Source organism: Phlebotomus papatasi, chromosome 1 (genome assembly GCF_024763615.1).
Source record: "Phlebotomus papatasi isolate M1 chromosome 1, Ppap_2.1, whole genome shotgun sequence".
Classification (NCBI taxonomy): Eukaryota; Metazoa; Arthropoda; class Insecta; order Diptera; family Psychodidae; genus Phlebotomus; species Phlebotomus papatasi.
The window spans coordinates 96260644-96285929 of record NC_077222.1 but is presented as its reverse complement, the minus strand read 5'-3'; the positions used below and the strand labels follow the sequence as shown (position 1 = coordinate 96285929).

General features: G+C 32.4%; 1 protein-coding gene across 2 annotated transcripts; it reads left to right on the top strand.

Annotated features, from left to right (window-relative positions):
* The first annotated feature begins 354 nt into the window (after positions 1-354).
* LOC129809897 (pyrokinin-1 receptor) lies at positions 355-24772 on the top strand. 2 transcript variants are annotated; one of them, XM_055860044.1, is made up of 6 exons: positions 355-605; positions 6634-6778; positions 6853-7691; positions 18606-18823; positions 19167-19287; positions 23546-24772. In XM_055860044.1, exons 2-6 carry the CDS (start codon positions 6738-6740, stop codon positions 24262-24264), a joined length of 1938 nt encoding a protein of 645 aa, XP_055716019.1. In that variant the 5' UTR covers positions 355-605; positions 6634-6737; the 3' UTR covers positions 24265-24772. The 2 variants fall into 2 exon arrangements, with proteins under 2 accessions (XP_055716019.1, XP_055716018.1); XM_055860043.1 differs by having other exon boundaries at positions 6588-6778.
* The last annotated feature ends 514 nt before the right edge of the window (positions 24773-25286 follow it).

Here is a 25286-nt window from a genome sequence, read left to right as displayed (position 1 = left end):
CTTTTAATTAAATACCGCTCTTAATGGAAGCTTGCACAAAGTAAAGTGCAATGTATATTGTACATTTTTTAGCGAATTAGCTTTTTTGTAAAAGCACCATACAATCTATGTAGACAAATTATGCGTTAGTTGTTTTTATATTCAACTGAAATGACTGAGTATTTAATTTTTTTTCATTTACAACCAACTTGCTTGACCAGTGCTTTTTCTTCCCAAGCTTTTAGTGGTTGTATATAGAATTGAGGATACATAGTTATATAGTAAATCTGCTCAGAGAGGTTTTCACATTGTATGCGTGTGATTGAGGAAAGTGTTCTGAAACCGTAGCACCATAGTCAGTATCTTTCGCGACTTCAACCAGAGCGGACGAACAAGAAGAGTAATTCTCTCATGACGTTTCGGTTAGACTCAAAGAGATTTTGTCGATATTAACCAAAACTCATTAAGCAAAAAAAAAAGTTGTGAGTTTCTTAGGCTGTGACTGTGCAAAAAATTTTATGAAAAGTCATCTCAAATTATAGAGGAAAACATAACTTTAATTTTAATGTGAAGTATTTAACTATAATTGGTTTCATTAACTAAGAGGATTAAAAAGTTTTGTTATGGTACTATTCAATATCAATATTTATAAAATTTTTGAATTGCATTTTCTATAAATAATTTAAATTGATTTTTTTATAAATTATTTATAACCGTAATATTTAATTCATATTCAGCAATTATTTGTTCTGTTTCAATGAGAGTATTAATATTTATTGTTTAAAAAAATAATGATGTAGTAATATGATATAACAATTTTTAACATTTAAAAATTATTAAGAATAAAGTAAAACCTGGTGGTTTTTCCAATTAAATTCTGAATAAATCGGTCTTTGTATATTTCTGCACAAAAACGTTATTAAATCAACCAGACAAAGTTAATACTGATTCCGTGTCCAATTATCGCCACAATGGACTTTTTTATTCGAAAATTTGTACATTAAATAATGTTGAGGTAATTTAACAAAAAGTAACTTTATTTAATTCAGATTTAATAATCATTATAAATGTATTAAAATATTGGTAAAAAATATCTGATTTTTTTGTCTGAAAAGTAATTTAAATCTCAATTTTATAAAAGAGATTGATTTGAAAAAAAAAAAAAACAAATTTATTAAATTGTAAAAGCCTAATGAACGTTGGTCGTACAATAAACGGATTTAATAAAAATCAAGCACCAAAAGCACAAGACGGAATTATAATTCAGGAAAAAATTCAAGACAAAAATTATTTTTTTAAACCAGAATGTGTCTACCAAATCTGCTCAAAGAATATTAGTGGACTAATGCTACAAATTGGTTAAATTAAATAATGTGCACCACTGAAAATTCTCACTAGTAATTCTACAAATCAGTTTACATGCAATTAGAACTTTTGCTTAGTTAAGTGTTTAGTTGTGGCACGATATATGCGGTCGTAGACTTCATTCCATCACGATAAGACAGTATTTCCTTCTTCATTCCTATTTCTAAATATAAAATTCCAATATTTACATAAAATGAAGTTCATGGTTGAGGATTCTAATGAAGAATTTGTGCTAATGTGAAAATAAGTATGAAATATTTTTGTATGATTTATCGGTAGAAGCTTACACCCATAGTCATTACATGACTTGGTGAAACGCTAAGAATCAATTAATGTTATGGCTCGTGAAATATCTCCATTAATTGCCATTTTTACGCTATATTGCAATAAAAGTCACACTTTGGTAAGATAAAAGGCATTGGGATGTGGATGAAATAAAACCCGAAGTTGTAACGTTCATTTACATAATTTAATTTTCTTCAAGTGCCTTTCCATTAGAATACTTCGTATGCTTTGGAAGTGTAAAAAAATATTATTTGGCTTTTACTGAACTTTGAACACAATTTTGTGGTATCATCAAAAAGGGTCAATTTTATTATCATTTTGAACCACAGAAAGATAAATCATTCTTTTTTTGAAATTTCGTGGTTTGATAATAATAATAATAATGATGGTATAATATATGTAAATATAATGCGATCCCTCAAATAGATTAATACAATAATGAGCCTGTACATAATCGGTAATCTCCATGTCCTCAAAATTAATCAAAGATTAACTTAGTTATTGAGAGCTTATAAGTACTTGCGCCAACTGTACATTGTATCAAATAATAATAAATTGGTTAGGGGGATGCCAAGCACTTTTGAATATTGGGCAGCTTGAAATTGGTATTTTTTACCTATTTTTAAATAAAATTGAGCCTTATCATGATATAATTTAACTACACAAACAGATTGAGAAGCTAAATTACATTATAATATGGCTTAGTTCCATTTAAATAAGATAAAATGCCCTCGCTAGACCTGTTCCTCGACTCGACCGGTAAAATTATTTATTCAATTTATTTATATTTGCTATTACTTCTTTTAATATTTACAATACGATCTAACAATAAAATAGGTTAATTATTCCATAAATTAATACGAATCAGTGACTTCATAGAAATTGACCATCAAACATTCAAAAAATGACCCACCGGTCGAGCCGAGGACACCAGTCGAGTGAGGGCACTTTACCTTATAGGAGAAAAAACCCAATTTCAAAGCTACCCCGCATTCAAGGGTGCCCCACATCCCCCCATTCGCAGCATCACAAAAAAGGAAATTTTAAGTTCAGAAGGATTATTTGCAAACTAAGTACTAATATTTTTAACTAAACGTATCACAAATTTCACAAATCAATTTATTAATTGAAAAATAAAAATATAAATAATCAAGAGAAAAAAAGAACATATATTTTATTTTAAATTAAAAAAAAATGCTGAAATTGATACGAATATTTCACTTATACGAATTATTTATACTTTCAGCAATTCGAAAGTGATATAAAATTTAGTATAGACTTCTAACACTTCCATTAATTTCTAATTTTTTTTTCTTAAATATGTTTAGTACACCTTTCAAAAATATTCAATTATTATCTAAAACCTTTTTGTTTATGACATACAAAAGTCCTTTTGAGATTCTAAATATTTTAAAAATTAAAATTTTTGGAGAGGTTTACCCGGGTCAAGAAAACAAAAAAAGACACTTTTTTTCTAAATTTTTTCAGCGTAATAAAAAATTGTTTAATTCAAGCTCTTAGGTATATAAAAACACAACATTTAAACTATATTTTCTAAAATTTTCATTTAAAAATTTCAAAAGTTTAGCTATTGAAACCAATTTTTTGGGATTTTTTCAGAGTAGGTTCATCTGAAATCAAAACCGTAAATATTTCCTGTGACCTGATGAGCTGAACCAGGTCTTTATTGAAGGATTTTACGCTTGGTTGATCATAATCTATTCTAAAAGACAAAACGTGGTGTGAAATACATCAAAAATTGTATTTTTGTATGACATTGTCCCAAAAATACAAATATCATTTTTTTTTCTCAAGAAATCCTTCATTAAAAGACTAGTTTATCTCATCAATTAATGGGAAATATTTGTTTTCTGGATTTCAGATGATCCAATTTCGAGAACTCCTATCCACCAAAATGTATGTTTTTTATTTTCAAAAAGGTCTTCTAAAATTAAGTCGCAGAAGCTGAATTCTTAAAAATTTTGAATGAAAATTTCGGAAAATATAGTTTAAATGTTATACTTTTTTATGTCTAAAAGCTTGAATTAATTTTTTTTATTATTATTGCAAAAGGGAGATGGCAAAGTGTCCCAGCTTTGCGAAGTGCCCGAACTAACGAGAAAGAGATACTCGTGTAATAAATTTTCTCATTCTTTTTGGGTACATACCGCTTCACTATTGATTAAATTTATTGATAAATTTAGAAAAATTATTATAATCATATTAAAGCAATATTAAAAGAATTTTAACAGTTTTCTCTTCACAAGCACAAACAATTTTCTTCAGTTTTCTAAATCTAAAAAAAAAGAATGGAAAATGAAGAATGTTTTTTATAGCTTTTTAAACATCAAGTTGAAATCTTGGGCGCAAAACTATATCGTAAAGTTTACTGTCGTTTACTAAAATATTTTTGTAGATTTGTTTTATAGTCATCGAGCCAAAAATTATTTTAAAGAGTTATAAATTCGAAGTCTAAACATAATAGAGAGAATTTTGTGAATTGCAATTGGATACGTCTTACTTCGCAAATACGATGAAATTTTGGCGATTATAGTAAAATTAAAGATTGGTAGTTGTTAGGGCAAGGTCTTCGAAATCAGCCTTTGAATCCTATCCAGCTAATATTACATTTTAATCCAAAGTAAACAACATTTTAGTCTCTTAATAAAACAGAACTGAATTTTTCCCTGTCATGGATTTTCCCACTCCTGAAATGACTAGTCAAAATACATTGTATTAAACTTCAATTCTCTGATAATTTATATTTTGTTTTACCCATAACATCCCCGCCCTATTTTTTCATAACCGTTAAAATTTTTGCAAGATAAGTGTAAAAATTTCATTTCATTGTGTGAATTTTGCAGCGTTGCAGTTTTTTAAGTGTTGCAAAAAAAAGAAAACAACATTATTCGAAAAATGTATTGAAATTTCATGTCGATGTTTTCTAAAGCTTTTTTCTGAAACACAGCGAATATAGGGGGTCTATGTTATGCATTTTCCTATTAAAATAACTAACGCCTGCACAGAGCGACATGATTTAATTTTTCGGGTACTCTCAATTTTAATGTTTAGATTTCATAACAATTACCATAAGCATTTTAAAAAATGCAACAATACTATAGGATACAGTAAAAAAAATTGCAAAATGTTTATACGATATTGAGGGATAAAATGAAATAATTTAAAATAAACCTAACATTAAAAAAACGAATAAAACTTACTGAAATCGATGGAAAGTTAAGATTTTTCATTGAGAAACCCAATTAACTCTTTTTTTATTTTTGAATTTTCTGAGGTCCAGAACGGTTTGTTTTAACTCTTTTCACTGACTCTTTTTGTCCTAAAATTTACTCTGAAAACAGGAGTTGAAATAACTTTTACTATTTTTTTCGGACAATCAAAAAATCCTTTAATTTTACAATTTTTCCTTTATTTCTTTTATTTGTTTAATTCACTTTATTTTCATTGAGGTCTTTTAATTTTTTCCATGTCTCAAAGTACCTATGATTCTCTTATATGTTGAATAGTAATGTTCAAGTTTTATTGAAACACTTTTAGGCGTATTTGTAGTTGATTGAATTATAAACTTCAACTAGAAAACATTTAACAGTTAAGGATATACTTCAGTCGAAATGAAATTTTATACCGAAAAAGAGAAATAGGTGCAATCTGTGCAACGATATCCGTCAAGTTTAATCAAATCGGCTGTAGAATTGTTCAAACACTTAATTTCTAAAATTTACAAGGAAAAAATGTATCAATTATGTCAATATTCGACGATTAAACTCTTTTGTAACCTTTAAGACTATGGATACCCAAAGGTAAACATGGATACTATAGAAAACATTTTTTTAGTTTATTCAAAATCGGTAAAATGAGGTTCTTGTGGATGATATTGACCACTAATTCTTGAAGTAAGATATTTTTTCCAAAAGAATCGTGAGCGTATTTCTCAATCGAATGGAATTTTTTTTAGATTCATTGGAAAATTCTTGATATTCCTGACAAACTTGAATCGATGCCAATCAGTTATAAAGGGCTTATGAAACATTCATAACAGATAACTAATTTTCATTTGAAATTCAATTATATTACTCCTAAGACTCCCAAGTGATTTTCGAAGATATTTTGAGTGCTTTAGAAATCGGTTTAAATCGGTTGTGAACCGGTTATGAACCGATAAGTAATTTTTGTACAGAGTTCAATTCTATTACTTTTAAAACTATTTCGGGGGATCTTTTTAGTTTTGAGTACAGTAGACTCTTCGATATCCGGCTGACTGGGGGACAAAATGACATTTAGGTTTTTTGAATGATCAACGGTTTTTCTATTTTGTGCAGTGTGAATTTATTTTCTGTCTGACAAAGAAAAAGAGAATTTTCTTCATAGTGTGCTTATGTTTCATTTTTTATCACAATTATGTATTAAAAACTTCGATACAATGTTAATAATACTTTAATTCACTCTGGACAAACTTCATGTTTAGTGAAAGTAATTTTGAATATATCAACCGCCAGTGTTTGGTAGATGTCACCCGGATATCGAAGTGCTGGATATCGAAGAGTCTACTGTAGTTTGTGAATCGGTTCAAATAAGTTAAGAACCGCTAAATGGTAAATGATGCAAAAGTACTTTTAAGTGACGAATTCGAGCACTTTGCAAAACCTGGAACGCTTTGTCATTCCTTTTCTTTAAGCGAAATAGATTTTATAAGTTGAGACAAGAGCTGAAACTTTTGCGATTTCAGTTAAATAAAGTTTTACGAATTTAAAGAAGAGATCGCTAGGATTGTACAGATAAGAGGTTTCCAAAAGTTATTAACAAAGCTCTCAGAGAGCAAATAATTTTTATTTTAAAATTGAAATGACAAACAAGAGCTGAATATGAATTTTTAAATGAGGCTGCGAATCAAAAGAATACGATATACCAAGTGTTAAGTATTTAGCATGTTTTCATAGTGTGTTTTTAGCATTATATAGTGATATACAACTTAATTATCTTCAGACAGTGCTATATTCACAAGTAGTATTTACTGGAGAAGTGTTCCAATTAAAATATTCTTCTAAAGCATCAACGACCAGTTTGCATGATTTAACCTTAATCATGCTATGCACCAAAGTGTTATAATTGCTGTAATATTGCAAGAAAAGTGAGTTAATTCATTTGATGGTGGATAGAAAAGTTCATCGTGATGGATGAGAATACATTGCATATTTTATTTAGTGAAAATATTATTAATGGCAACGTTACGGTTTCATTGACATTCAAAAATTTCACTACTGATGAATCAAACGCTTACGATAGTGACAACGAAACGGATTACTATCAGGATTTCAATTTGACGGAGATATTTGGCCCAACACGGGATCCACTGTATATTGTGGTTCCAATTACAATAATCTACCTTTTGATATTTGTTAGTGGTCTGATTGGCAACATAAGCACCTGCATTGTTATTTCGCGCAACAGGTCCATGCACACAGCTACCAATTACTATCTCTTCAGTCTTGCCATCTCAGATTTTCTACTCTTGATATCGGGAGTACCACAAGAGATGTACTACATTTGGTCCAAATACCCTTATGTCTTCGGGGAGGCATTTTGTGTGCTTAGGGGCTTGGCAGCCGAGACTTCAGCCAATGCCACTGTACTCACCATTACGGCTTTCACAGTGGAACGTTATGTGGCCATTTGTCACCCCTTTCTCTCACACACAATGTCCAAGTTATCACGTGCAGTACGCCTCATTGTCTTCATCTGGCTCCTCTCTCTGGCCCTTGCCGTACCTCAGGCTCTTCAATTTGGTATAACTAATCACCTGGGCATCGATCAGTGTGGATTCAAGCGGATAATTATAAAGCATTCATTTGAACTCTCAACATTTCTCTTCTTCTTCGCCCCGATGACCCTCATCACGGTGCTCTATGTACTCATTGGGCTCAAATTGAGAACCTCCAGTATGATGAAGCGAGACGGTGGAACATTTTGGAACCGACGACCTCACATAAACTCATGCCGACAGCAAACCCATTTGGGTACTCGACGTGTACTTAAAATGCTTGGTAAGTTATTCCTCTGGATAATAGTTCACATTTAGGGAAAAGTGCCCATGCTTCGTACGATCCCAAGCTTCATAATGACTAAATTTTTCCTATGTTTCTCAATATGTAATTCATCGCACCAATGTATAGAAAACTAGGGGAAATTGCCTAGTTTTTAAAATATATTGCGGAGTCACACTTATTCAGAAACATAGGAAAAATTTAGAAATTACGAAGCTTGGGATTGTATGAAGTATGGGCCCCATGCCCTAAGCTTTTAAGTAAAATTTCCAATCAAATCTATATTTCTGTTGAAAATCCTCAATATACAAGTTGAGCCATTTGTCCTCTCAATCTATCTGTAAATATTTTGATCCCTTTTGAATTGAAGTGCATTTAGGGTAAGTGTGCCAAATTTCGGCATAGTTGCGTGCAAACGCCAAAGTCTCAAGTTTGAAGTGCAATATCTTTAAAAGAAATTGATTTTTTTCATTCCTTTTACTTAAGGAGTGTTGCTTAGAACCTTGTATCCAGTTTATCGTCTTTATTTACTTTAAAATCATTCTTAATACATTTTAAAATGAATAAAAATATAGACATATCTTTGGTGCCCTATTTCGGCCACCTTCATTCTCATAGTCTCTTGCCCTTTGGGAATTCTTCCAATGCATTTTCACGTCATTTCGTGATAATCTCTATGATTTCGTATAATCTCTACAGTATGTAAAAACTAAAAATTCATGGAAATTTGAGGAACAAAAAAGGTGGCCGAAATTGCAAGCTGGCCGGAATTTGGAACACTTGCCCTAATTTTATTCACAACTATTTTTTGGATATTTTTTTTTTATAAATTGCTGATGTTGTGTAAATTGCTTTGATTTTGTAATTCCTAAATATTTAAAAAAAGAAAAGAAATTAAGGTTTATTTTCAAAAATTATTAGGAAGGATTGAATTTACATGAGAAAATTCATTAGGAAAGTACAATAAGAACTACGAACCAATCTGCATTATTAGTTTGATGAGAAATAAATATTTTACAGCATTAATGAGCTAGAACCCTGTATCTGTAAAGGTTGTTAAGAAAGCATTGCAATAGAGCCTTATTACAAGTTTGTCAAATTAAACTTTAACTCAGAAAGTTTCCCAATTTCTGTAATTGTTTATAAGTGGACCTTACTAAGCTTTACAAATACTAATTCTCATCTCAGAGATTATTTAAATTGAAAAAGAAGATAAAATTGTAAAAAATTTCATCTAACTATCTATAATTTTTAATGAATATAGGATTAAGGATAAACAAGGATGATAATCAAATTCTATCATAATTCTAGAATTTTATGGAAAAACTTTCATGGAGTTTTAAAAGCTTCTAATTGGATAATTTTAAACTTAAATCACAAAATTTCTCTTTCGGCAATAGGTGTTCTTTTCAATACTATAAAATGCAAATAAACTTAGACAGATCGTGCTTGGGAATAGTTTTTTTCCTGATTTTGCATTGAAAATAACATATTCTACGCAAAACAGAAAGTTCAATAAAGTTGAATTTATTTATAATAAATATTAAGATTAATATTTTTAAAAATCACAAAAAGGGATAGCAAAGCGATCCATGCTTTGCGAAATGCTAGAACTGACGTCCGCTATAGGGTAAAGTGATATATTTTGGAATTAGTGTTACAAGTAGGACAATTCGTTGATACAAATTGGACATGGCTTTTTTCTTGATAAATACAGTACTAAATTTGTTTTAAGCACAAGGAACCAAATTATAAAACTAAAGCATTAAAAATATACAAATAAAAATGAAGCACTAAATTTATCAAGAAGAAAAGCCCTGTCCAAATTGTACCATTGTCCAACTTGTACCACTGTCCAACTTGTACCACTTTTCCCTACATCAATTTACCGTTTACCGATTCACAACGTGATTTTAAACAGTTTTATGAATTACGCAAAAGATCGCCAAAAATAGTCTTATGCACTTATCAATTCATAATCGTTTCATTCGGTCCGGAACGGATTACAACTGGTTCACTTTTATCTTAAATTCCAAGAACTTTCCAACGGGCCCAAATATGATAGCATTAAGTTGAGAAATGAGCTCTATAGGGTCTTAATAACCTTTGATCTAGAATAACAATAAATAGAAATGATTCAACGGTATTAGGTGAGATTCTTAACAATCTCACCTACTATAATCCTAACAAAATCTCATGTCCTCTGATCGGCCCCAAACTTTGCCAGAATGTGGTTGGTCACTTCCTAATCACGAATATATCGAAGGCTGAAAACCGTTCCCGTCCGTCCGTCCGTTCGTCCACCGCTAGGGGCGCTGTTATTAAAAAGAAGATTTTTCGATTTTCTAAATTAAATAACTCAAAAATTCCTCTGTACATCGGGCTGAAATTTTAGTTTGTTATAGCCGCAGATTATACCTATCAAACAAAAAAATACTTAAGTCGATCGATAACATCTGAACCGAGCTATAAGGGGTCAAAGTACGAAAATTGATCGGCCTTTATCTCCGGTTCTAATTAACATTTTGACCTAAATTTTGGGTTTTTGGTTTCGTCTTGATGAGCACTTTCAGATGGAAGTTAAAAAAGTCACCACAAAAGATCTCACGAAATGCTACAACTTTCTGGAACATTTAAACTTCGTGGGACCAACAACAGGGGCACCACAGTCGATAAACCAATTTCAATCTCTCATAACCTCTTTTATATCGACTGTCGTTGAACCGTCATAATTGTAGAGGACATTTATGTCTATATTTCGTTTATACATCATTTTTCGATCAGACAATGCGATCTGTCCGATTTTGTCGTTTAAGTGTGAAAAAATTGATTTTTTTCCATAATAACGCTTTGAAATCACTCAGATGCCAATTTGACTACCTCTACTCCACCAAGACACTTAAAATAGGGTTTTTAAATGGAAAGTCCCACAAAATACAACAATTCTTTGATATAGTTGAAGTTCATCATATGAACACTTGGGGCGCTTTGGTCGAAAAAAAAACGAGTTCAGAAACAAACAACGTCGCTTATCTCGGCTTCTAATTAATTGATGAGATCTAATTCTACGGCAAAATTATAGAAAACATTGTGGTCTACATTTCACCCATATATCACTTTTCTATTACTCCATACCAATCCTTGATATTTTGGTTTAAATACAGAATTTCTATAATTTCACGAATTTGATTCAAAATAACTGAATGGCGTCCCCCAACTTCAGCTCTAAATCGAATTTTCATGCATTCCGAGTTAGCTGATGTTAAGAATGTCATCTATATAAGCCGGTTAGGAGTAGCTGCCCTTGATCCTTTAAAAATTTCACTAGTATCTCTTGAAATTTTGTATGCACAATAGAATATGTTTTATAGTTAACTTATTATTACTGCTCTTTCTCTGTGGGGTTCGAGCAGTAAAATAAGACCATCGCTCTGGCAATCACAATAAGAAAGAATAAAAAGAAGCAAAGTAACAGAAATTCTAACTAAAAACAACTAAAAGAAGTGTAGATGTTTTTTTGCCCTTATAAGGGATTTCTTATAAATTGCAAAATAGCTTTTCAATTGAAATGCAGATAGTGAATTCAAAATTTCGTGCACCTACCTTTCACAACAGATATTAGAATATAATGAAAAGGAAATTGCTATTTTCCTTAGAAAAGGCTTATATAAATATTTAAGAAAAAAAACAGTCAAATGCAACAAGCACACTTTTCAGTATCATTCTGAATTTTGATACTTAGATGCTATTACATTTTTTGATAGTCATATGATGTGCTTATGAAAATTCAAGTTATTGGACCGTCGAGAATAATTTCAGGAATATTTCCCAGAATATTTTAAGGAGTAAAATTATCAGAGGAAAGATATTAGCTTGGAAGGGGTGTACACTGAGTGAGATGGAAGTACTGTGGAAGTGGAAGTCTCAAAAATGAAATAATTTTTGTGCTTTTCATTTAATTAGGCAAAGTGTTGTCAAGCATGTAGCAACTTTTCATGAATGATAAACCACGTGAATTACTTTTTTCAGGTTAATATAAAAAAATCAACATTCCGAGATAAATTATTAAAATTGAGATTTTATTTTCAATAGAATTAATATGCAATTACGGTAATCCAAAAACGCGAAAAATCATATATGGCACTTCCGGGAGTGTGGAAGTCATTGACGTTTTGCATACAAATTTTAGAAGTGCTGGAAGTGGTGTGTACAATTTTTCGACTAATATTTCCCCCTTGAAAATTACAAAGCTTTAAAATGAATTGACGTAATTTAAGAGGAAAATACAGTTCTCTGAATTAATTTTTCGTTTCAGTGAAAAAAGTTATCATATTTCAACTTTGCGAGATTGAATTAATATTGTTCTAAAAATGGGCTAAAGGGTACAGCTTTCATTACTTCCCTGGGGCGAAAAACTTCAATGAAATAAAGTTAATAGGGTACTTCACGCAATTATCCTTTCAACACCAGCGAAATTTTGTTTTTAGTTTCATTCCTTTGTACTTTTTTACGTGATTTAAAAAGAAAAACATTCTCAAGAATTAATTATGTACGTTTCATAAATAAATTTTATGTGTCTTTTTTATATACTTCTGATAAAGATGGCTTACTTTCAAATTAAAGAAGCAACATTTCACCATTTAGCAATATTGATGTACTTTAAAAGAAATCAGGACTCCCGCAGCATAAATAAAACACAAAGACAAAACAGCAAAACTAAGCATCAACTTTTTTCCTAACATTAAATATTCAAGACAAGAAAACAAAACAAAAATATACTTTATTTTTTCTTCAGAATAATAATATGATAAGCAAATTGGACTCTTAAAATATAATATAGGGGAAAGTACTCTCCCTTCGAACGTTCATACTTTCGGATAATGTGAATGTTTTTCTAAGAGACTATGAATGTTTTCCTAAGAGACTTAAACATTTCTATTAAATATTAGTTAGTTTATTATCAATTATTGATAATTATGCGACAATCATGTGAAAATCTCTTAGGAAAAGTTAAAGAAATTCACATTATTCGAAGGCATGGACGTTCGAAGGGAGAGTACTTTCCCCTATCACGTTGTTTTTGTTTGAAAATTTATAATTATTTCGCAGAAGGGAAGAAGTAAGTGTCTTGCCTATGTCATTTTAATTGATATTAAAAAATAGGAGGCATAGTAGCTTTACTATATGCTCGAGATCATAACTGGGCGGTTGTATCCCAAATTTACTCCAGTCTATTGAGTGCTGACTAACTTCAAACTTTGAAAAAGAGATAGGAGGAATTAGAAAAAAATGCAGTGAAATATGTAGACAAAAAAATTATTTTTAAAACCAAAATATATTTGAAAATAAAAAAAATACACTAACTGATTACAAAAATACAAAAAACGAAAACCATTTCAATACAGGAGACGGCAATAGAAAAAGGTTATGTTAATTATATACGAAAATCAAAGGTTTATGGGTTGTCTCTAAAACTCTAAATTTCTACCTCTAACCGTTTGACTTCGAACTTTGTTCGCGCTTATAGAGTTATTACAAACAGACAGCAGTTTCCAGAATAATCCATAAAATAAAAGCCAGAATATTATAAGTAAAACTATCAGGCAAAAATTCAATAGATTAGCCATTCCTGCGGAGTTCGAGCAATAGAAAAAATTGTACCTCAAGAGAAGTCAGAAAAATGTGGTTAAAGTTATCCAAAGACTTGATATATTTAAATCCTATTTAAAGTTGACTAACTATTCGTATATTGTTGGTAAACTCCGTATATGAGATGTCACAAATAACTTAACCCAAACTTAATCCTTGAGAGAAATTCCGAGAATTGTACAAATTCCTTTTCGGAATTTTATATGCGGTCAAAACCGACTTTAATTCAAGTAGAGAGATTATTAAGAACATTACTTAATTTAAAAACTTTTCATATAATTTAAAATAAGGGAAAATTTCATCGCTTTATCACAAAATTTACATCAGACATTCAGCTCATTCAGAGGATACTACTCGTCTTTTCACTATACTATGTTACCTGTTGATTTATCACCCGGATCACCCGTACTATGGTATATTTCCGCAATCATTGTAAACTTTTCTATTTAGAATTTAATTTATAATGGAATGATTGGTTTCTTAGATCTGACAATATTTTATTAAAAGGAGTTGCAAAGCATCCTAGCTTTGCAGAATGTTCGAATTTGTGACTTAGACGCTATTTAGTAAAAATTCTTACGCCTCATTTACCGTGCACAGTAAAAAAAATTTACAAGGATAATCGTTGGTTTGCTTTTTTACCACGATTATTCTTTTAAAGTTACACAAATTATGTATTTCAACAAAACGTGTAATCTGAAAATGTGTAATTTAAATTTTATGTAATTGTAAACCGTGAAATCAACTGGGAATGATTACACAGTTTTGTATATTTTCTTACATATTTCGTGTAAAATTACACAGTTTTCAAATAAAAGGTGTACAAATTACACAGTTTTCACACCAAATGTGTACAAATTTTACAAATGTGTATTAGTACACACGATTACATGTTTAATGTAAAATTTACAATGAAAATCATGGTAAAGCAGCCAAAAATTTTTTACTATGTGTATTGGATACATAAACGATTTATTGGGACTGGTAAAAATATTATAAAATAATAAAAACTCTAAACGAATCAGAACGCATTGGCCAAAATACCTTACGGGTAATATAAATGAATTTCGGATAAAAATTAGTTATTGGTTCTTGGATGCTCATTACTGGGATTATAACCGATTGGAACCGGTTTAGACTTATTAAAAATTCCAAGACCTTTCCAAAGATCCCAAACATGACTCCATCCGTAGAGAAATACACTTTCAAGACGTTTTGTGACCTCTGACTTTGAAAAATCGTTAGAAATGATTCAACTGCAGTTTTGTGTTGCGAAATGTCCGCCTATGTAATATCTAAAACATATCCAAAACTGAAAAAGAAAAACGTACGACGCGTTTCCGAGCAATCCCAAAAACATGCTTTTGGAGGGATGCGATGGGCGGATAATTAAGGGTATGTTAATGATGCGGAAGCCAACTTATTGGAGGGGGTTCGGTCCCTCGAGGCCCCAAGTTTCTATCTCTAACCATTTGGCCTGTTTGGACGGTCAGACGATCCATCAGCGGGACATAATTTTGACGGTTCCATTCCATGCTATCTCTTAACGACAACTTTTTAGGAGAACACTTTGAAGTTGACAGGTTGCTACCCGTGTAATTTTATCCCGAAAAATTGAGAATTTCGTCACCAGGGTATGAATTCTGAGATGCATGAGTTACTCACATGAGAAATTCACGGCTCTGAGATCACCTTTAGTTAGCGTTTTGTAAACCTTTCGTAAGAACTATACTGTAAATTCTTAAGTGCATTAAGTATTTCACATGACACTTAACATGAAAATTTAACGAAACTCTCACAAAAGACAATTCAAAAGTCGTGAGTTTCTCACGTGAAAAACTCACGCATCTCAGAATTCATACCCTGGACGTCGGATGATCACCAAATTTTCAACAATCGAAAGCTCAATCTCAGGAATAATATCTCTCGAAGTAAAAAAGATCTAAAACGACACAGTGTAGTATTTATGACATAGAGCCGTCGATTTCTCATAAATTGCCTGAAGCGCAAGGATTTAAGTAATTCCCAGGCGGTGGAAGGTAGAAATTTTAGGGGGTGAAAAAATAAAGATATTATTATACATACTGCTTCCTCTGTGAATTTCGAGGAGTAAAAATAATCACACATTATTTTTGCTACTGAGACTCAGGATTATGACTCAGGAAAATAAAATGGATTTCACCCAGGGTTAAGATTATCACAAGTCCATACATTGAATTTACCATAAAGGCTGGTCCTTACGCAAAACACTCTCAAATTTTTCTCCGCGTCGATAAGCTTTAAAAAGGGTGGATTACAGGATCTACCCCTTTTAAGCTTCAAAAGGAGTAGATTTAAATTACTTTCTTCAATGGTTAATTCGCGAGTTTGATTTTATGCCCCAGAAGCCGATTTTCTAGTACGATATGTGACAATTTGTTTAGGTGGAGGTTTTACAACCTCTAGCTGCTGAAAGAACTTAACACTCTTTCCCTCAAGCCAGCTTTATATTAACATATCTTCAGGCCTTCACCTCTTCGTCGTTATTACCTTCAGATCCTCAAAATTACATTGTCAATCTTTCTCCAGTTGAATCACTGAATAGACACCTCAACCAGATAAATGAATAAGGGATAGGAAATTTGCTCATATAAACTCTCTTCAGGGTTTAAATTACTTTTGTCCCATAGACATCACAAAGTTACTTAAGCCTTTCTCAAATCGAAATTACTCAAAAAAAATCCACCAAATAGTTTTAAGAATAATAAAATTGATTTTCAGACAAAAATTACTTATCAGTTCATAAGCAGTTCATTACCGGTTCAAAACCGATTGGAACTAGTTCAGTCTTACCACAAATCTCAGGACCTTTCTAACTACCCTAAACACGATACCATTAAGTTGAAAAATTTGCTCTTTCGAACCCTTTTGACTTTGATCTTGAAAAACCGTTATTAAGAATGATTCAACGGTATTTTCGTATATGGACTTACCCTTCGCCCAAGTGTTTTGTTTTGTACGGAGCTCTTTGAAAAGAACTCACAAATTAATCTCAATGTTAGCTTACACTTCTCAACTCACTTTAATGAATGATATGGAAAGTTTCCGGGCTTCTTGTGATATTCTACGTTTTCCTTATATGAGCAGGAAGAGGACCTGGTAAGATTGGTTCATGAAATGAAGAACAATGAGCATCCTGTTGAGGCGGATTAGCTGTCCAAATTTACAGTCAACTTGTCCAAAATAAGAGTCAAATTCATCTCCACATATCAATTCATTTTTAAACGTATTAAAACTAATTTTAGTAAAAATAATACGATAGATAGCTTGCCAAGTTTCTAAACAACCCTTCTGCACAGAGAGTAACAAAAAAGCCAATTAGCATTGAAAATATCGCACTTCAAACTTGGAACATCGATGCGTATAAGCAGATTGAACAAAATTATAAGCCTTTATCCTATATATCGTGTAACGGTCACGAGTACAGAAAAATTTCCATACGAATCTGTATATGAAGATAAGAAATTGACTTCAACTTTGAAAGCCACTCGCCTGAGACTAGATATGAACGAAGTGTCTGCCTGGGCAACCTTTAAAACATATCTAAAAATGAAAAAAAATGCATGACGTGTTTACTATCAATCCCAAAAATATGGTTTTAGCGATCCCAGGATTAACATGGGGAATCCCCGAAGGTCCCAAGTCTCTATTTCTAACCGTTTGGACTCTAAAGTCCAAACGTAGTATTGGGCGGACAAAAAGATGGTCCAGCAAACGAACTGACCTTCCATCCAACAGACGGAAGTGTCGATATATACTGTTCTCTCTGTGGAGCTCGAGCAGTAAGATTACGATTGGAGAAAATGCACTTGAGTTTTCGATGTTCGCTCGAGCGCTCTAATCCTGCTTGCGGTCGGCGCTCCTGTGCTTTCGTCTCTGTATCTTAGAAAGTACTTCGTGACTTCCATTAATTCAATAAAAAGAATTGTTTTTAACCTTACAATTCAGGAAACCCTCTTAAGCTATGAGAAGCTAACTTCTGATATTTGTCTAGTTCAAGCTCTGAATTAGGGAATAGCTTTAAAGCTGCAGAACAAGGAAGAACTGGAACAAAACATTCTTATGACTACATAATGTTATTTTATCCTCCAAATAGCCAGAAAATTTTTATTTGGTCATCTGTAATCCGTTGGCCCTTAAAGGATCAATGAATTTGACCCATGGATCTTTAAAAAATTATGGGGTTGTTTATTAAGATATATTATATAATATATAAGGAGATATGAATTAGATGTGTTAAGTTATATAGGGAAAAATCTCGGGAAAAATCGAATGGAATGAAACTTCCGTCAATAGAAGTTTTGAAGCTTTCATTTGGACATCAGTAGGGGAATGTGGGCATGATTCGCACACAGTGAACCTTCAAACGACGTCAATTTTCTCTTTGTTCGAAAAGAACTGGTTTACCATCCCTCATTTCATTTCATGAGGTTAATATTATCTATCTCATGGCCAAGAAATAAGGAACTAGATCTTTGCAATCAAAGAGAAAATTCGCATTGTTTGAAGGTCCACTGTGTGCGAACCATGCCTACTTTCCCCTATTAAACGTAGTTATCACAAATACATATAATACCAACAGGTGTTTTTTTTTCATCAGAAATATAAAATTTTCCATCCTACAATGTTATTGAATGGTATCATATTTGTTTTTACCTTTGCACAGAGATGTTGAAATTTATTGAATTGTTCTGAAATTGTTGACCAATGAGTATTTGAGATAAAACTTTTTATTACTTGTATCTTTAGCAAAAACTTCCAGGGCATATAATAAATTCATACCACGAAAAGAGCATGTAAGATAAGTGACAGCTTTTCTTCCGAAGATCAGTGATGTATTACTTCGAATTGAATTGCTATTTTGATTTTTTTTTCTATTAGAACGAAGTTTTGGGAGTCTTGGGCAAGAAATATTTCCTGTACTTTACTTCTGCTATAGAACTATAAGATTTATATGTTGTACTTAACCAGTAATATTTATTGACAGTTATTTTCGTCGAATTCCGCAGATTGAATTATACTGAAACACGTACGTTTCTAGAGAGCACCCCTTATTGCTGCAAAAAATATCCAACCACACATAGGAATAAATATTCCCAATATTTATTGCTACCCACATCTCGCTATATCGCAAGAACCTAAAGAACTTTCAAGTATTGCAAAGGTGTAGCAGAGCTGAGTGAAATATAACCGTTGAAAGAATGTTTTTTTCTGTTCTTCTTGCAGTGGCTGTTGTGGTGGCATTTTTTCTGTGCTGGGCTCCATTTCATGCCCAGCGACTTGTAGCTATTTATGGAACAGGACCCGAACAGACTCTGGATCCCTTTATGGTTAAAATATATGCGATAATGACGTACATTTCCGGAATTCTATACTATTTATCAACTTGCATTAATCCCTTACTTTACAACATCATGAGCAACAAATTCCGTGAGGCATTTAAGGTAAGTCCTCATTTGTATATAGCCTTCTAGACCCAAGCCCAAATCATTTATAAATTGTGAGTGAAAGGAGCTTTAGTAGCATTTAGTGTTTATCCACATTGAGTTTCCACACATTTATATTCCTTTCTTTAAAGCAAATAATGAATCACAATGCATGATGAAGAAATGTTAAGTCATGAATTTTTGGGAGTTAATAACATTTTTAAAATAACTTAAAAGCTCCTAATTGGAGTAAATTCTTCTCAATTAAATTTCCATTAGTTTATGACATGAATAAGTTTCTTATTAGATATTTTGTGCATGATGAATATACCTTAATTCAATTTTAGTCTGTTTTGTTCAGGAAACTTTGGCGAAATGCTGCCAATTTCGGCGGCAACGGCACAATACGAAGCGCGCCTACAGAATACTGTCGCGGAATCAGCGAAGACGTTTCGGAGCTCAAGAGTCTTCAGAATATTCCGGTGAGACAGATCTTTTACTTTTCCATCATCCCAATCATCACCCTTTCAAATTGAGAGCACCAAACAACATATATCATATGTCTTATGCTCAATTGGGTATATCTGGCTCCTTATCCTCGTTCAAAATGCTTAATGTGGGAAATATTTTATCTGACATATTTTGGGAAAACCCATCCCTCTGAAAATCATATTAATACTCCAATCTCTGCATAGCATATAATGTATGTGTAGGCTTCAGGCGTTTTTACTATAAATTACTGGAAAAACTTCTATCACGCTTTCTCACTTTCAAAGCGCACAGGTTGTGAATTAAAACTTTAGGGCTCAAGTTTATGAAAGTCAGTGAATATTTGAATATCTTACAAAGTGGAAAAGAACTTGGCGGAATGTTCGATGTGAGTTTGAAAGTGTTTCTTGAAAGTTAAATTGGGCCTTATTTATTTATCAGAATTGAACAAAGTTGGGAACACTTATATCACTTTCACTTGTTTTACGTGAATATTGGTTATTTGAAAATTTATAGAGTAATTTATTTAAATTGATCTTTCTTACTTACCTACCTTACGCAAAGTCTTATAAACATATTGATTATTGTGATCAATAGTACAATAATAATACATATAAATACCACAGGCCACCAACATATACTGGCTACTCATCCAGACTTTCGTCCATTGCATCCAGACATCAGCAATAGATTAATTACTAATAGGTAATAGCCTATTAACCAAAAGTTGAAAATGGACCAGATGGACAAACGAATAGACGAACGAACAATCACTAAAGATTGTTTTGGGTGGAACAAGGGTGCCTTGGTGAAGGTCATGTCCTTCATGAGGGGGGAGAGGTCGTTCGACGACCCAAAGTCGCAATCTTTAGTGATTTAACCTCTAGCTCTGGTTAAATGTAGACAGACACGATGTAATTCTCTGGAAAAAATTCTGTCGGTGCTGACCTATCCCGAAAACCAAAATCCTGGGGTGACATGATAACTTATTTTCGATACAATCGACTGTCGATTCTGAAAGATTTAAATGATAGCAGGGAAGCGCCTGGCAAGTTGGCCTTTTTATATGGAGCTATTTGAAGCCAATTCCTAAATTGATCTCGGACTCAGCTCACAGTGCTCCGAGGAAAATATTTATTTAAACAAGAATTTAGTATATTTATCCCTCCATACGGAAAGGTATCTTATAATACGGAAAAACTTTTCACTTTTTAAATATTTAGCATAACGGTAGCGAGTGCAAAGAAATTCCCATATAAATTTAAATCGAAGTATGAGAAAGTGACTTCAAATTTCAGGCAACTTGCCTGAATTGTCTGGTTGATAGCAGGACTTCCTGTAATTGAAATAGATATTTATATACAGTCACATTCTTTTATAAATGACACAATGAATGGCTCAACAATGCATAAAAAGTCGACATTCGCTTAATCTAACGGATATAGATTTATCGATACTATCGATTCGACAGTGTCGAAAAATTATCATTCCACCCCTGAATGCCAAAATCTCGATTGGGTCGAAATCCTGAATATCCAATATCCTGAAAAAACAAAATCCAAAAAAGTCAAAATCTCGACCGACAAAATCCTAAGCACCAAATTCTGAAAGGAATAAAATTATATATAGAGGATAATATGTATAATAATTTGCTAAAATATATAAAATTTTCCAGCAGCAAAAGCAGGTGCAATCAGGAGCAAGATTTGGGCATTCGGGATTTGGGCTTTTTGGGCTTCTGGTCTTTTGAAGATTTTAGCTATTCGGAATTTTGACAAATTCAGGATTTTGACTTAAGTGAATCTTGGTTTTTTTTTTAATTTTCTCTTTTCGGGATTGTAGCTGTTCGGAATTTCGACCAACTCCGCATTTTGTCTTATCGAATTTTGGCTTTTCAAGAATTTGGTTTTTCGGGATCTTGGCTTTTCTGGACCTTGGCTTTTCGGAATTTGAACTCATCCGAGGTTTTGATCTATTGCGTATTTTGATTTTTGAAAGATGTTCGCTTTTATGTGAAAATAGCTTGGAATTTATTTTTTTAAAACCGTTAGGGATATGCGCGTTCGGAATTTTGGCTTTTCGGCTTATGGAATCATTCTGGAATTTGACCCATTCGCGATTTTGACCCATTCCGGTTTTTGGCCCGTTCGGGATTTGGGCTTTTAAACTTTTGATTTTTTCAAGATTTTCGGTCTTTTGGAGATTTTGGTTGTTTTCAGGATTTTAGCTATTCGGGATTTTGACAAATTCAGGATTTTGGCTTTTCAGGATTTGGACTCATCCGTGATTTTAACTCATTCTGGATTTTGACCCTTTCGATATTTTGGATTTTTTGGATTGTGATCTTTTCAAGATTTTGATTTCTCAAGATTTTAACTATTCGAGATTTCGACCAATTCAGGATTATGGCTTGTCGGAATTTTTGTTTTTTTTTTTTAGTTTTGTGTTTTTGGGATTGTAGTTGTTCGGGATTTCGACAAACTCCGCGTTTTGTCTTATCGGAATTTCGGCTTTTAAGATTTTGGATTTTCAGGATTTTGGTCTTCCTGGATTTTGGCTTTTCGAGTTTGTTGAAATCACTCATCCATGATTTTAACTCATTCCGGATTTTGACCCTTTCGAGATTTTGGATTTTTTTGGATTTTGATCTTTTCAAGATTTTAGTTTCTTAGTATTTTAACTATTCGAGATTTCGACCAATTCAGTATTATGGCTTGTCGGAATTTTGGTTTATTTTAGTTTTGTGTTTTTGGGATTTTAGTTGTTCGGGATTTCGACAAACTCCGCGTTTTGTATTATCGCAATTTTGGCTTTTCAAAATTTTGGGTTTTCGGAATTTTGGTTTTCCTGGAGTTTGGCTTTTAGGGATTTGGACTCATTTAAGATTTTGACCTATTCCGTATTTTAATTTTTGGAAAATGTTTACTTTGATGTGAAAATAGCTTTGCAATTTATTTTTTAGAACCTTGAATGATTTTTAGATGGAAAATATTGATTTTTGGGACTGTACGGAAGAGACTCCAGGATTAGATCAAAGTTTATAATAAATGAATGACGATTAAATTTGTATCCATAGACCGTGGGATATTGAATTACTCATTCTATCAAGCCTAGGACACGGAAGTTTCTGCTTTTTGTTCTTCACTCCAATCTAGACTGACTTTACGTGCTTACAAATACGAACCCTTTACAAATTTTAATAGATGAACTGGATTAGATGTAGGGGACGGCGAACAGCTTTATTCATGTAACATTGAGTTCCACACTCCGCCCTTTGCAAAGCAAAGCAGTTTTTCTATCAGAAAATATCGACCACTCAGAATAATAAACTAAATAACTTGCAGTAGGAAAATTTTACAGGAGAGCGATTTGAAGCTGAGATTTTACATGCAGAGTATAGGATTTTTGAGATTTAAAATCTCCATAACTTTGAAAATAATTATCTTTCAAGCATAATATTCACAGGTAAGGTAGAGGGCGTAGAGGGTATAAAGAAGTATCCAAAAAGCGAATAAAACGATTTTTGTAAAAAAAATCGAGTTGTTCGATTTATATTCTGAGTGGTCGATATGTTCATTCTTCGGTTAGAAATATCAAACCTGAATCAAACTCCGTATTTTGACTAAGATTGCTTAACTTAAGCCTGGAATACTGTGATGTTTCTGTGAATTATTAACAGGTATATTTTGGAAGTCATTCCATTGTGCTAAAAGAAAGTTTATATTTTAAAGTTAAATACATAAAGTTAAATACAGGATTGAGGGGCGTGGAAGTAAATGTAAATTTTGGATACATTCAAGAATACGATTTGTCTAGAAAGTCGACAAGGGTCCTAAGTCAATATCTCAGACCGTTTGGCTTTGAGTTACCAAACAGACTTTGCTCTTGGAACCCTATATGTGTAAATTTATGCGGAAATACATCCCCTATGGGGATATAAGGCCATCATATATTGGTAGACTGTATTTGAGGAAGTGTATTGTGTTTCCCTCTTGAGTTCGAGCAATAAAAAATTTCCTTACAATATCTTAATAAACGAAAGCCATAGAGAATCCGTGGGGAAAACATCAATAAAAAAATATATCTCTCAAAACTTTTTACGTGTTTACCTTTCTTGAAAAACTTTTGCTTTATGATGAGAGCCAAATTATTGCAATATGTTACTCAATTTGACGAGGGTAGTCTCATCCCAACCGAATAAAAAAAATATTACTCCATGATGAAAAGAAAAATCTGTTTGATTAATTTTAGGGAACTCAATCAGAGATGAAAGTATCTACTCTTCCTCTACTCAAAAGCAATCCCTCGATTCGGTGACTATGTCCCGAGGCTATTCTGTAAATAGCCACCAAAATGGGATAAAAGGTATTGCGGACGACATGGAGGGTGATGTCTATATGTCTCCCATTGTCATGGACATCCTTAAGGAACCAAATGCTGAGGATTGTTCGACGTACAGACTTATCAAGAAGACAACACAGAATTTGCCTCTCTGTAATCACAATTACCAACACAAAACTGTGATTAAATTGTATCCACGGATGAAGATTCCAAATGGACAGTGTGTCAACAATGTTCATAGAAATTTCAGTGTTCGGGAAACTCCTCTCAATGATGATGATATTGACAGGGATGAAGTGCTATTTGCAGCAGTTCCAGATAGTTCAACTGTGTGGGATGCCAGTGACATGTGTTACTCACGTAAGACTTCTACACCTCCAAATGACCTGCCGCCCACAAAATGTAGTCACATCTATTGCTTCTACCATCGAAAATCTAACGAAATGTACGATTTAATTCATTGCCCAAGCAACTGGCATGGACAAGACAAAACCTTAGGTCAGGACGGTCTGGACAATGACCAAAATTCTGACCCACCATCCAGAGCAGATTCAGCAAAAGCGGTAGAAACGCTGGAGACGGAACTCGATGCCTACATGAAACAACTGAAATTACGCGAGAAGAGATGAGAATTGGAGTTAAGTGCCACCAACAAGTGGCACTAAATTTCAAATGATGATATTCATTGATGTGATTATTGCACTGTGTATTCAATTTCAACGACATTGTGATAATTTTTTGTATAATTTACTCCCCAATTTAGTTCTTGTACATATTGCAATTTGTTGCAATAAATGACTAATTAGTAGTGCTAAAATAGAATAAATTTTGTGAATGTGTAACAGCGATTATATTAGACAAATATATTAAATATTTCTGTTAACTGTACAGAAAAAGAAATATTTCTACCCCCAATTTATATCAATCCATACCCAGAATTGATTTAAAAACTCACATTGCAGATACGCAGATATATATGTACATTGAGTGAGTATTAATCGAGATTCACATTCAATTTAGTTTTTCACACAAAATATGCTCTATCAGATGATACAGAAAATTGAAATATTATTGCATTCTATTGAAGATTGAAATAAATGGATTGTATTCATGCGAATAACATTGCATGACTTTAAATGAATTTAAAAGCATCTTTCGTTTTACAATGACATTCTCAATTCTCAATGTAAGCTTTTGATTATTCGGAAAATCGTATAAACAGCACAAAGAGATTTAAAAAAAATTTCATAGAGGAAAAATTTGTCGTCTGGATTCTGGAATATGAAGTCCTACATAACAATACAAAGGGAAGCGATATAAAGTAAGTAATTGATCTGTCAAAGACCTTAATCCATAAGCACTAAAGCAAACATCTTAGAAAGCAACTAATAAATTTTCTGTACAGTAACATAGATGGAATAGACTCATTGACTACGGTAGAGTAAGTCCTTTTTGCCACCTTGGTTTGATACCCTTGCAGTTTTTATAATTTTTGTCGAAATACAATGAAATTTGACTGAATATTGAACCAGGAAACTTTCCGCAAATTTTATAAACACTTTGTAAACACTATTTTCAATTCAATGTCACTTATTTTCAATTTAATTCTAAGATACAGAAGCTTTCGAAAACCTCCAAAAATACACGGCAC